General features: G+C 39.4%; 1 protein-coding gene across 1 annotated transcript in view; it reads left to right on the forward strand.

The window, feature by feature from the left end:
- The first annotated feature begins 1379 nt into the window (after positions 1-1379).
- megf11 (multiple EGF-like-domains 11) overlaps positions 1380-17102 on the forward strand; it is a 45608-nt gene continuing 29885 nt past the window's right edge. The window contains exons 1-5 of the mRNA XM_026311557.1: positions 1380-1483; positions 2791-2892; positions 3336-3436; positions 7865-7957; positions 8119-8139. Of these exons, the coding sequence (XP_026167342.1) occupies positions 1380-1483; positions 2791-2892; positions 3336-3436; positions 7865-7957; positions 8119-8139 (421 nt within the window). The remainder of the gene's footprint in view (positions 1484-2790; positions 2893-3335; positions 3437-7864; positions 7958-8118; positions 8140-17102) is intronic.

Raw genomic sequence — 17102 nt, forward strand, 5'->3', positions numbered from 1 at the left:
GTCTAATCACAGGAGCATTGAAAGCTTTCTAGTCAATCATGCAGACTCCCCATAGTATTTAACAAGATAGTTTCAGAGAGGGACCTGAATATGAAAGCAGCTGTAGTCTGTAACGCGTGTATATCTTGATTAATCATCCTGTTAAGGAAATGCACGTAACTCTAACCTCTGCCTGTTCCGATGAAGTGCTACTTAAAGGGAGTGGAGGTCTGATTGATTTTCTTTCACATGTGAGTGAACTATGTGCGACTATCAATGCAGACGATTAGCTGAACATGTGAATGCCTGTGTTATTGGATGCAGTCACACAGAAACATAGACCAAATTCCCTATAATAAGCCAAAGCACATGCAGATAACATACAACCTGGTGTATACATGCAAGCACACTGTCATCTTAACCACAGAAAGAGACACATGTGACTCAGGAGCCAGTTTCTCTGTATTTATTCTTATTTGTTTGTTGTTTATAATACAACACTAGAATGTTCCATTCTCAAAAGGCCACAACATGTTCAGTGTTGCTACAATAAGCTCTGCATGTGTGGAGAATCCATCACCGTCATGCCCGTTGATCATATGTGCTGTCTCTCTGCCTTGTGAGTCTAACGAAATAACCTGCTGCTCTAAACAAATTGTCGTCTCTGTCAGTGGCACACAAAAAGTTTCCCCTCTACAGCCACACACCACGCAGAGCACCAGTGTTTTTTTGAAGCTCTTACTGATGGAGACGAACACAGGAGCAAGTGTTAAACAAGCATGAGCATGTGTTTTTGTAATCTGGGTGTGAAAAGTACTTCAAGGAGATGCTTTGACATTTTGGGAAATGTGCTTATTTGCTTTTTGGTGAGAGTTAGACAAGAAGATCAATACCACTTCCTTGCAAAACATAAAACTCTAGTCAGTAGCCAGTTAGCAAAGCTTAGCATAACAATTGAGCACAGAGTGAAAATATGCATGCAAGCTTCTGATTGATATATGAACTAATATATTTTCTTTCTCCTTTTTTCCCCATTTGAGTATATTCTGGAAGCCACATGATAAGCACATTTTTTTTTTTGCTCAGGTTGAAATATTTTCACTTTGCATGGTAATACCTTTGCCTCAATTGACACTACCCTAAGAAAATTCATTCTCAAATTCAATCAGTCCTTGTTTTTCCAATTTCCAATCACTATACATGCACTTATGTTTGGCTGAACACAAATTAAAACCCACTATTTCTCAAAATCTCTTAACTATTTCTTTAAAATACTATAGGTACTACTACTACTAAGGACAAATACTATAGGTTAGTATTAGAAAAGCTAATGTTTGGTCCGATCAGTCTGTCTTTACAACCATTTTTCTTTCTTTCCTTTGCACCTTTCAGAGTGAAGGATGGGGTTGCCTGTTGCACTGCTGATCTTGTTTGTCGTGGGATTCACTGCTGGTGTATGGAGTCTGAACCCAGATGACCCCAATGTGTGCAGTCACTGGGAGAGGTGAGCATGTATTCTCTTATTTTTTCCACAGTGAATTGAGTTTTAGATTGTAAAGGGAATCTTCAGCAGACAAGACCAGCTCATAGGATTGATACTGTCGATCTTGGAACTTTTTCAGTGAACCTGCAAGAAGCGTTATTAACCAAAGTTCCAGATCTATTCTCAAAGTCCATACGGCAGTATCGATCTCACACAGCTCAGTCTCCAAGCTCTGAGAGATGGGAGGAGTAGCAGCTTCAAATGAAATACGAAGGCAAATTGATCAGTGTACTCTTATCCAAATCAATCACGACAGCCATAGAGCCTGAATAATTATTAGTTGTGCTGGGCAGTGTCACTTATGAGAAATAAGCAGGAATAATTTCTGTCCTCGTTGCAAAGGGGAGGAAAGAAAGCTGTGAAGATATATTATCTGGATTATTGCCTGACCAAGGTGAAGGTACTTAAGATTGTGGTTCCACCTTGTTGGCATTGAAATGAATTCCCTAAGTGGGCCGTGCTCATGGCTTTGAGGTCCTCCAATATCCTCAGGCTGCCTCTTGTTGCATATATCACCAACATGAATCACCTAAAAGCTCTTTTCAGCTCCTTTCTTTACATATCAAAGATGCTGTATTACTTTTATTTGGACTCTATCCATTTTCAAGACCTATGTGCTGTTATTGTTTTTTCCTCTACAAACAGGAACAAGAAAATGTATATTCTTTTCTACAATATGTCCACTACTATTGCAGCAGTCTTCTTGTGTGGTGTGTTCATATTTGTACTTCAATAAAAGTATCAAAGTGACATTGGAAAATACCCCATTACAAGTGAAATAGTTCACAGTGGTACTTAAAAATGCAGTACTGTCAGGAAGGTCTGCATGAAGTATCAAAATAAAAGTAGTTCTGCAAAAACATATACATTGACACTTATGATTACATTGTTATATTTTATATTTTTTGATTTTTTTAAACTGATGCTCAGTGTCATGAGCAGTTTACAGCTCATTTTTTGTAAAATTATGATTGCTTTCAAACATTTATTTCAAATAAAAAATCTGAAACACGCTCCACCTAAACACTGCTATTGTTGCCCTATCAGATTTTTATGTCAAACCTTAAAACGTATTCAAAACAAAAAAATATACTATCCTCCTCGATAAGTTATAAAGCTGTGGAAATATTAATTTCCCCTCAGGGATTAAAAACGTTTACACTATGTTATTTAAATAGTCACATGAAGTAAAATTACCTCGATACTTTACTAAAGTGAAGTATAGTAATTCTTCCTATCACTTATGCCTTTACATTTCTTTCCTCTAGCTATGCCGTGACTGTGCAGGAATCCTACGCTCACCCATTTGATCAGATCTACTACACCAGGTGCACAGACATCCTCAACTGGTTTAAATGCACAAGGCACAGGTAAGTTTAGAGTTATCTACTTTATTTGTTCCTGTATTTGTTTCATCAGTGGGCTTACTTTTGCTGTGCACCAAAATGAGAGCCAAGTCTGTGAAGGTCACAATAAATTGTCCTTGTCAATGTGGCTGACAGTGAAGTAGTCAGAGCCAGGATCTGACTGTACTCATCTTTAAGTAAATGTTTTAATGGCTCCATTAAAATTTAAAGTGAGCATCCTGAAAATAAGTAAAAGTCACCTCTCAAGTTTTCACATATATGTAACGTGTTTTTACACCATATTTTCCTAGCTTTTCATTGTTATTCCCCTGGTGTACTTCATAAACTTGCCCATAAAAAGGAAATATCATGCCACAAGTTACTTTTACCGTCTATATGTTTTCCTACCCTTCAGAAAAGGTCACTCCTTACATCACGTAGCTGTCTCTGTGTGTTTGTTTTCCCAGGATCAGCTATAAGACGGCTTATCGGCGGGGAGTTAGGACCATGTATAGGCGCCGCTCACAGTGTTGCCCTGGTTACTTTGAGAGTGGAGACTTGTGTGTTCGTGAGTATCCTTTTTTTTTTTTTTTTTTTATCCTTTGTCCTCGCTGATGACATTTCATGTTATGTTTGCGAGACATTTAGAGAAAAGGATTAAATATTAGGATTGATCGTTAACTGTGGGTGGCTTGTAGATAAAGCTGCAACTCCCTGCCAGGCTGCTGCCACCCCCCACCTTTGTCGCCCCCACTCCAGTCTGATCCTCTTTATCATGAGCATCCAATATCTCTCCACCACTAACTACTTCTGTCAGCATCCATGTGAATTTACTCAGTTTAAGATGATTGAGCATGAGTTAACACATAGGAGTGGTATTTTAAACTGCAGTCCACTCCCTGCTTTACTCTTCAAGCAAGAGTAATTTAATTGAAGTTGTTTAACAATGGAAAAATTTTACGAGCCAAGAGGGTCCTGGTTACAGTCTAAGCAGGTATAGCACCTGCTATAAAACCACACTGGAATTCAACCTACTGTAAAAAGAGCAGGAGCTGTGCAAAATTGGACTGTAGCAATATGCTGATAACAATCCTTCACTGTCATTTTTATAGCTTCATTAATGGCCATCAATTTCTTTTTTTATTTCCACATATCAAACTGAATATTTTTGCATGTTGGCCAAACAAAGACAGAACACATAGCTTCTGAGAGTTACGTTTTTGATATCCTCGCCTTACCTAATGTTTTATTCCCTTTAAATAAGCTTAGAATTGCACTTTAACATTTTCCTAGATCCCTTGTAACATGAGGGAGCTACCGATACAGTGGGAGCAGCCATGAGGGTTTGCTCTTTGACCACAGATGTGTGAGTGTGAGCGTGTCCTTGTCTTGGCTTTACTAGCCTCAGGGCAGCAGAGCACCGGGAAGCCAGCCAGCATAGAATAAGAGCTGCTGTGATTATGTAGGGGTCTTGAGGAGGGAGGCACAGATGAATCAATAATGTATCCATTAACCATTTGGATAATTTTGTTCATTAGTACTCTCTTTGGAGTGTTAACCAGGTAAGTTTGCCTACTGTATGAACAATATTTTGATACTGAGAGTGAAAACAGCTGAGAGTGAAAACAGCCACCTTTAACCCTTTAACCCTCTTCAGGTTAAATGGGGAGACTGAGTTAATAGGGGCTGAGAGGGAAGTTTTTGCTTTCTGCTGCCTTTGCAAACTGTTCCACCCCTTTTAATCCTTGCACTCTCACTACCAGGATTAAGAGATTTGTACTCCCCGAGCTGTTTTGCATGCAGTGACAAAAGGGGACATTACAGAGTAAATCGACCCAAAATTAACTCAAGTCGTCTATTTCAGGACACTGTTGTTTACTGAATGTAAAATATCCCTCCCCTTGTGTATTGTTAGTTTACTGTAGCTTTCTCCATGAAGTCAGTTTCATTAAAAGTCAGAAATGTTTGAAGAATGCTTGCTTTTTAATTCTATTTGAGTGTGTGTGGGTGTGTGTGGGTGTGTGTGGGTGTGTGTGTGGGTGTGTGAGGGTGTGTGTGTGTGTGTGTGTGTGTGTGTGTGTGTGTGTGTGTGTGTGTGTGTGTATTTTATTATTATTATTATGTGGTGCCACATCAACACTCATGTTAAATGCATCTGGGAATGTTAAGTCCTTGAATGTACCAAAATTATCACACAATCACACAAAAGGAGAATATTTCTGACACTAAATCAGCAACATCATCTTTAAGAATGTTTTTTTTTTCTTTCTTTTTGTTTGTTATATTATTTTATTCTGTCTTTGGATATGATTGGTTAATTTTCTCAAAGCTATCTGCGTTAAGTGGGACTTTGATCTGTTTCTCTTTAATTGGTACTTTAAGTTTCGGACTAGAGGTCTTTATTAATTCTGTGACCTTTGATCTGTCATAAGTCATTACCTTAATCTGTAACTAGGCTATGTAGAGGATGTGAGGATCTCATTTCCCTTCTAATAGCATGATTATTACAGTTGTGCACGAGGAAGTGAGAGGAGCTCGTTAATGACAACAACTTGTAATATCTTGAGAGGCTCACAGCCTCTGCAGCGCTGTGAGCCTCTCATTTTGCAGAACATTTAGGCCAGATGACTCTTCCCTGTCCAGTGCTGCAATATAATTCTAAAAATGACTTTGGCGGCAGAATTAGTTGGGTTTTGATAAAGTTTCAGGCAGCAATACGCCGGCACACTTTTTACATTTGGGTTTTGATGATCGAGAAGATGATGAGATTTTTCTCCAAAAAGGGATTCAGCTCCTTTGATTTCTTTTTCATTTTTTGGCTTTGTTGCATTTTTTTTTTTTTTAATGCTTCAAAGACACAGTTTTAAAATAAATCATCTTGGTCCTAGATAGAAACAAGTGGAAGAAGCTTTGGAAGGAGTTGTTTGATATGTTCTGTGGGCATATCTCTTAGATTGATTTAACCATCAGCTACATCACAATGTTACATGTTTTTCACTTCATTTTCACCACCAGCGTGCAACAAAACAGTACCCTTACAAAAATCATAAACAAACACAACCGGTAGGTCTTTCTTCCCTGACGGCAGGAAAGCTCTCCAAAAACAGGGAGACAAACACATCTACAATAAAACCCATAAAGATTATTTTTGTCATACATTTTAAAAACTTTGTCGTTTGACTGGGAAAGAATATTTAATTTCTTAACACTGCATGACAATCACCAATTAGCTCCATTGTTCCCTTTCCTGATAACACTTCTGTATAATGAGTTAGATTAGCCTTTATCTAGATGAAAGACTCAATTTTCCAACAGATTCCTTAGACATGAGTTAAGCAGAGTGTTTCATGAATTTCAATTAAAATGAAAGACCTACCTCCTACTTTATTATGCCATCCCTTCAGTACATGGGTTCAGATCTCAGGAGAAGGGTGCGCTTTATCCTTTCTCCCATATTCAAAACTTCATTTCCATATTTCTTTTTCTTTATTCCAAAGGATGGGACACATTTGCATTTCCCTGTTCTCGCTGATCAGAATTTGCTGATTGAAACTAAATGAAATCAACTCATCATGGTGACATTGAATTCGTCTCCTCTCCTCTTTGAATACTCTGCACACTCATTGATTACAGGTAGTCGATCTTACACCTTCGTCAGCACAAATGTTGGAGCTCCTTTCCCTTTCCTTTTTGCTGTCTTACTGTAATTAGACAGTTTTCTGCCAGAGTACTGATGCTCAGAAGTCTGGCCTGCTTTATCTTTCAATCTCTAGTTTACCATTTTTGCCTTGGGAGCATTTCCACGATTAGAGCTGGCTCGTGGGTGTTTGGGATTCACTTCTCTTTCTCCTCTCTCACTGCATCTCTTCCGCTGGCGGTGGCTCCTAATCGAAGTCTGATTGAGCGATAATCTATAGTAGAGCTGTTCAGGCCGGCAGCCAGCTCCTGCTGACCTCTCTTCCTGCAGGATGAGCACCATAGTGTTGCACACAGAGCTGCAAAATTGCTTCAGGGCTTATGTTAATAAAAAAAAAAACTCAGATGCCATCCTCCAGTCCTTTTTTTTCATTTTTGATCATAAAACAAGAAAAAAAGAACAAAAGAAGCAAAACTCAGACGAAGTGTTGGATGAGGTCTGATCAGTTAAGAGAATAGACTGTCTGTTCTGCTGCCCTTGGATTCTGTATCATCCCTCCACAGGTCATGTTAGTGCACCACTGATTCCCATCAGGCAGGGTTTCTCTCTCGTACTAGCCTGACTATCTTCTTCATAAGATTAGAGTCTGTCTGCTTTAACCCTGCTGGCCAGATGACCTTGTCTGGCACAGAGTTATTCATACCAGGTGCCCATTTTTTTTTATTCCTTCCTCTTTAGCGTCACAAAAAAACCTGGCACTCCAGCACAAGTATTCCATGTAGTTCACTTTATTATCCTGCTGAACCAAACTTCCAAGTCCTGTGAACATGCTCCCCAGAATACTAATGTCAACCTAATCAATTGGATGCCATGTTGCTCAATATCAATGATCAAGAAAACTGCACACTTTGCAAACACTGTGGTGTCTGGACCTGCTACATTAGAGCCTCACTATATGACAAGCACTGACTGATCAAATTAGAGAGGATTTACAGCTTGCTACTTCATTGCTCGGCCTACTGATAACAACCTGTTGTGGAAAGTAAAGCTATGTGATAAACCGAGATGTTGACCAAGGACTCAATCTCTTAAGAAATCATTTAGCCCAGTGTCAAGTAGTGAAGATGGATGTTGAATACGAGTGCCATAGCTAAGATTTAGTCCCCTGATGGTATTAGAGAGATATTGAGTGCTCAATTTTATGGGCCATTTTCTTTCAGCTGTTATCTTGGTGGTTTTCATTATGCTGTTTATTGTTAGTTTAATGATATTTTACACTGTGTGTGTGCATATATATGTGTGTGTGTGTTAACTCAATTATAAGCTGCACTGATTTGGGGACATCTCTGTGTGTCTCAGCTCTTTGCACAGAGGAGTGTGTCCATGGTCGCTGCGTTTCTCCTGATACGTGCCAGTGTGAGCCTGGATGGGGTGGACTGGACTGCTCCAGTGGTGAGTGCACGTTTCTTCTAAACCTGCAATTAGTCACTTAGACTCATTTATTCCCAAATAGCTTTCACAGCCAGTTAGTCCATAAGACTTCGCTGTGAACCTGTTTTGCCTCAATGTACGTCCATCTCAAAGCTGCTTAGCTTTGTATCCTCTCTTCTTAGCAAACACAGCTAATGGAACAGGTAAGTCACAATGAATTTATTCTCATTTGCTGGAAGTGGAAGTGATTGATGAATATAGCATATGATGAATGTAGCAGATGGATGGATGGTTGCCTCCCCCTGTGTGTACTGAGCTCTCTGTTATGGTTTTAGTCATGAGACTGGAACCTATGAGTTGTTCAGTGGAATGATTCAATGCCAAGTTGAAATAAACCATTGTGGTGGCCTTTCTGTTTACTGGGGTTACCTCAGCTCCCAGAGCTGGAAAGGAGGGTGGAGTTACAGTAGGCGTGTCCATACTGCAATCAGCTAAATGCTGGTGCGTCACTGGAGCCAGACAGGAGAAAAGAATATATTCCTTCATGATATTTATGTATACTGGAGAAATAGTGAATGGGTGTACAGGAGGGGTTTTTTTCCAGTATAGGGCAGAGATAATAATGACACAGGCCCCATTTTCTGTGTCTATATTTCTGACCTCAAATTCTTCAGCTGTCTTCTCCCAGTAACATTTATTGTTATAGCCTATTGCATAATTAGGAATAAGTAATGGGATCCAAAATCATATCAGCAGTGCTATTGTATAGATCTATGAGTTTTCATTAGCAAGAGAGCCATTCCCTGATTAGCAACTGTGTGTAAATCAGCTGCTCTCACTGCGATGCTGGCCCATTGGAGGTGGATTCATGAGCATACAGGACAAGCCAGAGCTGTTTGCTGTTTCTCAGTCCTACAGACTGGTGAGGGTCCAACGGGGAGGATGTGAGGCTCAGGGCCCTCGGGGACTCTTGTCCCACACTTGGTTGGTTAGGAATGTAGCTGTGTGTGACTTTCAGCCTGCAGGTGCTGGACTAATCTGCCTTATTAAACCAGACTTGATGATTGAGACAGAGGCATTATTCATAACTTTAGATTTCCATACCAGGCATGATTCCAGGCTTTTTCATTTATGAGCTTTAATCTGTAGAAATGAGGAATGTGTGCCAATTTTAAAATTAAATCTGCCCTCTTTTTCTTCTGTGTAAATTGTTGAGCATGTTTTTTGTCTTTTTCACCCAGCACAGATATGTGATGTGAGCTTTAGTCTTTATGTAAGTGGATGCAGTCGTCATATTATGGATTGTCCAGACTGAAAAGCACATAGTAACATCTATTCAGTCACAGCACAATAAATGTCATGGTTTATTTGCTGTTTATTTTGCTGCTATTGTGTTTGAGTTGAGGTATTTGTGCTTGCATTAAAGCCAATTCCCTTGTATGATAGCTGGCGTGAGGGCAGAATGGGCTGGTCACATGACCAAGGATGTGCAAATGTGATAAAAAAGTGTGTCGCCCAGGCTTGGAGAGGAAGAGCTGCCGTGGGATGCTGAGAAGCCTAAAGCTAAAGTGACAGCCTTTCAGCCAGTGATCTGGAGCTGGATCAAAGGCTTGGACCTCTTTTCTGGAGCAGCACCCACCAGGAAGCAGTTTGGTATATGGGTCAGGTGGTGAAAATAAAAGAGTCAGACTGTTTGTGGCCAGAAAACAGAAGGCGATAAGGTGGATGAGATTCAGAAAGTTGTGTTGGGAGCAGTGGTGAAAGCTGAAGAAAGATATTGCCTGTTTTTCACCCGCTGGTGTCCACCTGCTGTAGCCAGAAAACATTTCATCCTCTTCCTCAGCCTGAGGCAACGGCCCTACTGAGACTAGGCCTGCCCTGTGACCTGCCTGGGGTTTCTTACACTCATCTCAAGGACACATTGGTAGATGTGGACCACATATAAACAACAGGATGTTTTACTGTTGACTGCTGTTTGAAAATATCTGAGTCTACATCTGTTATGTGTTTATTTGGAGCTTTCTGAGTTGGGTGGTCTCCCAAAAGAGTGATGAATGATTTATTGTTGCTCTTGGGTTGTGTGATTGTTCTAATGCCTGTGTACTGTGCCTAATCACATGTTGTGAATTACTATTTATTTGTAGTTTTTTTCATTTAACAGCTCAGGCCACTGAAGGTGTGGTGACATGTACCTGTAAAAATGAGTTTTTTTGTGGGTCTGTTTTTCTGTTGTGTTTTCTGTCACCTTGCCATCTATTTCTTTTTATATTGAAATGGGCTACATTTGTTTTCTCTATGCCACTGTGTATATTTTGTTTTGTCAGTAGTCTTTGTCTTAAAAAACGAAATTGTTAACAATAGGATTTTCACTGCGTAAATGAAAAATGGATGAAGAAATATTAGGCTGCAGGAGCCGGGGACAGTAGCTTTTTAAAATGTTATTCAGATAAATGAAGCTTTGCTTATGGGACTGAACAACATGTCTTCAGTCATTTTACTGAAGTGTAGTATTGTGTCCTGCCAAAGTAGTGATATTATTGGTTGTAGTTTGCAACAAATATAGTATATGATCCTGTAGAAACAGCGGTGCAGTAAGAATAAGAGAAAATGCGAAATCAAATCTTTGTGGAATGTTGAGTATATATTGAATAAAAAAAACCTTTTTTCTTTTTTTGGATCTTATGAGTTTCTTGGTTTTAAAAGTAGACTTTCCTTCTCCAAAGTTGCAGAAAAATGACCCAGTCCATTCGCTACTGTCGCTGTGTACTTTTCAGCGCTTGTAATTGAATCCCTCTTGATAAGTCTGTCACACAAGGTCACTATATGCAATACTAATAACAGCTTTCAAATAAAGAGAATGATAAAGATAGATGTTATGTGTGGAAGGTATATTTAGCTATGACTGTCATCACTTGTAAAATATTAGGTGCAATGAAGCACTATCATTGATTTCATGTGCTTCAGTCAGATAATGATATGTTCCCAGTGCTCAGGGATAAGAAATGTGCATAAATGTGGAGTTTTTAGTATTTCTTCTTTCTGCCTCTTTGCTTTTCCTTATTGTAGTGGAAATGTTCGCCCACTTGTGCGGAGGTTGGAGGAATCAATGGCACCAAGATAAGAATCTGAAAAGTCCAAGGGGTAGTTTAGTTTTGTTAGCCACAAAGCATCTATCACACTTAATAGCCAAATCTAATGTGGTTGGTCAGCCGTGGTCTGTGAGGTAACATATTCCTCCCTAATGTATTCATATGGGAAAGCAGCTACTGCTGCAGTGCTATACACATGGTTAATTGATGAATGTGGCCTATGAATGCTTGTTTATGGTATGTTGTACCAGACAGGGAGCTGCATGCCACTTATTTTATGCTAGACTAATTATTAACAAAAACAGTTAGATTATTTATTATTAAGGTTTTAAATCTGTGATTGTTTTTTATTATATTTTTTTTAATTTATGTTGTTTAAAAATCTGAGGGCTGCAATCACAACGGTCAAGCTTCATTAACTTATTTCATTGCAGATGACATTACCCTGGCAAGTCCAGATTCAATGCGAACCAGTAACCAGACCAAAACAGTGTAGTTAAATTTCTTTTTGATTTGAAAAAACACCCTTGTGAGGACTCCCTCTGGCAGCCGTCGACAGTATTTACACATTATTCTCCAAAGTGCATCTGAGCCAGATGGTTCCTCCTCAATCCCACAGCAGCAGGACATTGACATGCATTGCTGTCAAAGACCAAGAGACTGTGAATTAAACTGAACGGAGAAGAGATGCGCACATGGAATTACTCTCGCTTGGCACATCACTCCAAATGTCTATACTTTCCACACAAAACTTCTTTTCCTATTAATTGTATAGATTCAGTGTGTGTTTGTGCGTTTAAATGTCTATCAATGTATAAACCAGAAGAAGTTTTCTTGATGGCCCCATATCAAGAACAAAAATGAAAAAGTTAAATCTGATCTCCACTCATCAAGTTTTAAAAAAGAGAAGTCTAAATCAATTGAATTCCTCATTATGCAAACATGTAAAAGAGACATTTTTGGAGAACTATAAATATTCTAACTGTATCGTTCTGAAGGGGCTTCCTTGCTGCTTGTAACAGTCGATGCAGACTGCCTCATTCATTTTTATAGATCAAAGTGCCCAAGCAACAGCATTTCTTAAGGGGACAGAAGATGGACTGATCTATAGTGCCTTGTGGAACACAGTTACTACACTTTCCGTGTGTGTGTGTGTGTGTGTGTGTGTGTGTGTGTGTGTGCGTGTGTGTGTGTGTGTGTGTGTCCATGAAGCCCTCCTGCGTTGACAGAGCTTTGTTTTTGTGTACTACACTCACCTCCTGCGGAGCATTGCAGGGGCATTTTATATACCCCCAGTTATGTGACAGTGTTATTTATTTCTCCAAAGAGAATATCAATAAGATGTCACCTATATTCTGACTGTGTATTGTACTGGACAAACTGGAGGCAATTTGCACTAGTTCATCGGTAACTTAAAACGTAACCTAGCTATCTGGTTTTTATTAGTGTAGACTAATACTGGGACACTTAGACCAACAACAGCCTTGCATCAAAACAATACATGAGGCTGTGTCAGTGTAGGCATTTGCAATACAGGAGGTCCAGTTTGAGAAACAGATATTTGAGTATGAAGGCTTATCAGACACTAAACTGCTGTACAGGAGTTTATAATACACACGGTAAAATAGAAATAAAATGTTCACGTTAAAAAACTAATTACAAGAAACATGAGCCTGTATTTATTTCATTGGTTTATTTAAAGTTCAGCCTAGTTGAATTTTTGTTAAACAGTGGTGTGGCATCACTTGACAAGATGCTGCCATTAGAAACTAGCACTGACTCATTTTTTTTATAATTATAATAATTTTGGTTTGGCTAAATATTTCTATTCATTCTAAACTGCATAAATACTATTATAGTAATTCTGAAATATAGATATTTCTCTCTATGCCTGTATTATCAATTTAGTAAATCAGTAGTGCAGTGGTTATCACTGTCACCTTACACAGTGAAGATTCTTGGATTGACCCTGGTATCTAACTGGAGCCTTTCTGTGTGTTTGCATGTTCTCCCTTCTGTCTGGAGGGGTTTTCTCCAGGCAGGACACACAGGACAGGTTGACTGGCAACTTTAAATTATAATGATGAGTGTGGAAAATGAGTGCGTACATTTGTCTTTCTCAGCCAGTTCTGGGATAGACTGGCGAGTTCGCTAGAGTGTACGTCGCCTTTCGCCCACTGTCAGCTGGGATCGGCTCCAGCCTCCCCGTGACCCTCTTTTGGATAAGCAGCATAGCTAATATGTGGATGGATCATTTAAAACTAGCTGCTATGAAAAATTTATGAAGGACTTTATATGCAAACTTAGAAATGAATTTACAAATAGTTGATGCAATCCAGTCCAAGGGAAAAAGTTGGTTATGCACAGTTACAAAGCAGTACTGATGATAGCTGTTAAACAGAAAAGACTGAACCATCTAGATGTCACTGCCGATGCTCAGACAGAGATGTTTCAGGATGTGGCTCAGACAACATACCCTTTTATATCCTCCTTCACTGCATGTCTCGTAGTGACTCATGTGACTAATGCGTGGTGTAAATCACTGTACTGAGAGTCCAGCTGACTGATAGTGAGCCCATCAAATGAATTGTGGCACACACACTGTAGTTGACCGCTGTCTTTACTGCTGATGAGACGCACACACACACACACACACACATTTGATTTTTATAGTTGTGTGGACCCTCAGTGATATAATGCATTCCCAAAGCCCTGACCCTTACTTTAACCATCATCATAACTAAATACCTAACCCCAGCTCTTACCTTAAACCTAAACTAAACCTGATGCTAACCCAAAACCAAGTGTTAACCCTTAAAAACAGCAGTCGTTGATTTGAAACAAAAAAATTTGTCCACACAACACACACACACACATAACATTTTCTGTACATATAAGCCTGGCTACATGCAGTATGCAGATTGACTTTGCTCAGCTCTGAAGATTTTTTTGTACCATCCCATTAAGCAGGATTTATTGTTCCCTAAGAGCTCACTGCTCCATTACCTTTGGGAGAATGCCTGAAATGTATGTGCGTGTGTGTTTGTGTGCGTATGCGCGTGTGTGTTTGTGTGCTTATATGTGTGTGTGTGTTTGTCTGAATTTGAGTGTGCTTTCTTTCATGCATTAAACCTGAGCAAAAAAAGGCGGTGGATGTCATGGCATATTGTGGTGATGGTTAGTATGATACAACACCCAGTCCTGCTGGTCATTATCACTGTGGTGCTTGTCATTAGTCAGTAAGAGACAGAGTTAAGAGCTCCTGGAGCACACTATCCAGCTCTGAGAGTCTGCATAGATGGTTTGATTTAATAAGGACATTAAAAGCCTTATCTCCTGTCCTTAAGAGAAGGTCAGTGTGTCTAAAATAGCTGAAATTCTATGATAACAGTTTAGAGAGATAAGATATCTCCTGAATACTAATGCAGAACAAAGCTGTTTTAGACTCATTTCACAGTCTATAAGTCACACTTGATTTACTGGTCCATTGCCGTATTTATGAGGTTTGTTTCCAAAGATTTAATTGATTTTTATTGATCATTGCTTTTGATGACCCTTTTACAGTTCAGTGTGTTGTAAGCCTAAGTCCTCAGACCGTCATGGTGTCACGCTTATATTGCTGCTCAGTTTTTTGATTCGTGAAGACTCCAGCAGTGCCAAATCTTCTCCTTTCTTCTTCAGTTCCATATGTTTTGAGTTGTGGTACATACATGGTTTTTGACTCTTTAAAGTAAAGCACTATCTCTTTGTGAAAGATTTCTGAAAAATCAAAAATTTGTGCAGCAGACACACACACACACACACACACACTACAAACATATATTTTAGCAATCGTCTCAGTTAGTGTGTTGTGACCCCTTAAAACAAACTAATCTTGTGATCCCTACAATCAGTTGCATTTGTCTACCAGTTGTGATACAAGTGTAATTTTTAAATGCCTCAAAGCAAAGAAAAAGCCAGATTACAGAAAGTCTAAAACAAATAATGAACAGAATCTTGTGTCTTGTGTAATAGAAATATGTTTAACATGCATGGTATTAATCATTTCATGAACACGCCCCCACACACATACATACACAAACCCCAAACCCCCCCCCAGGTAGAACTTGTGACCTCTGCAATGGGAATAACTAATCCAGACAAAAAAAGGTTTCATATAGTATTTTCTTTGTAAAATCTTCGTTATAGACTCCCGTATCGCTTCGTAGGACCTTGGGTTCAAGGTAATTTTGATTAGAATAATTCTAGAGATGTAACCGTTCTTAGGGGATCATCACAGTCCTTTGGGTGCTGTGTTGCAATGTCCTTGGTTGGCTTTGGGAGTGGGAGCATATTAGCAGTCTTTCTTAGATCCTCTGGTGCACCTGCAATCTCCTGATGTTTAACCCTGGACTTCATTGGAGTGTTGCAGTGATTACAGGCCGTCCTGAGGGACATCGATTGTCCTGCTCCTCCTAGGCAAGCCCCACACAATGCTGACGAATGAACTTGTGGCCCTGCCAAGTCCAATTAACTGTCAGTGCCGCATCGACGAGCTCCTCCGTTTGTTGAGAGTGAAGAAAAACAAACTTTTAATCAAATTTGCCTCCAGGCCCTAGGGTATTTGGGGTTGTATTTTGCATTCTACTGTGTTCTGCCTTGCCTGCAGTCGTGCCACCCTCCCAGAAGGTTATATTGCATGTTGTTTGTGTGAGATAGCAGAATATCCTGCACCGTTCTTTAATGGCAGCTCTATCTTTCCGCTGTCTGTGACTGATAAATCATCCAGTGCTAGCATCTTAATATTATACAACCAACAAGTAGAATGACAAAAGACTAGAAAGCTAGGTCAACTCATATGAAATTTATTCACCCACACTGGCACTGTTTTTTTTGTTAAACACAGAACTTTGGTGCGTGACATAGAATCACAGTAGAGTATTGTGTATCTTTAGTGTGAGTTTATAACATTTTGTCACATTTTGTCAAATATGTTTTCTCCCCTACGCCTGAGCTCACATCAGTGTCTTGAATGTGTATAAGCACCTTTGACTAGTTGATCAATAAAAGTTCAGCTTGTGATCTTGCAGAATAGTTTGGGGTTTTTTTCCAGAACATTAACATCTCCACAAATAGCTTCTCCCAATTCTACCAAGGTCGAGATAAACAACTCTACTCTTCTGTGATTAGAGTAATGCAGACATTAAAAGCTCAGAAATTCAATTAAATTGGTGGCTTTTGCCACAGAGGAAAAGGACAAAATGCAGTGAGACACTATCGCGTAGCTAGGACGTACTAAGTAGAACAAAGAGATGCAGCCTGGGATCTAAACACTGACAAAAAGGGCATCTGGATGATTAGGATCAAAGGAAATATTTAGAGGAAATGCAATTATTACCAGACACAAGGATGTATTCACGAGGAACCACTCTATGTTGTGTAGAAACTGAACCAAAATTAGTAATAAAGTTGAAAAACAACCAAACAAACACAAAAGCATACAAAACAAGGTCAATGCCACTGAAGTTGCGCGGCACTGCTGAGCATGTGTCGTCAGCTGATACGGTGTTAAGTCTGAGCAGGAAAAAGCAGACCTACAGGAGTTCATCATGTCCTGTAGCGTGCACTTTATTAATACCTTTCAATTGAGCTTAGATGGATAAAAGACAGAAAATGCTGACCTACTGGTTCAGGCATCCGCATCCTCAAAGTGATGAATCCCCCCTGAGAAATTAGATTTGCAAAGAAACTTGACGCCATGTGATTATCTCAGCCTTGCACTTTAAACATTACCTTGTATTATGATTCCAGGACTCACTTCCAATCCTGGCGTAGGCATATTGTAGCATGAATGACAAAATCGCCCTCCACCACAGAACGAAAAGAGGGTTAAGGTCCATGGATCAATATACCTGGTCCTTGCCTAGACTCTGAAATAAGGTTTTGGATGGATTTTTTTTTCTTTTGTATCTCTCATTTGTCATTTAACTAGACAATTTCAGTTTAATCAAAAGTGACTGTTGATTAAATACACTGTTGTGCTTGTTTTAAATGTTTTAAACGCTGTTCCTTCAGTCCTTCAGCAAAAGTCTGTCGAC

This window comes from Mastacembelus armatus, chromosome 6 (genome assembly GCF_900324485.2).
Source record: "Mastacembelus armatus chromosome 6, fMasArm1.2, whole genome shotgun sequence".
Lineage (NCBI taxonomy): Eukaryota > Metazoa > Chordata > Actinopteri > Synbranchiformes > Mastacembelidae > Mastacembelus > Mastacembelus armatus.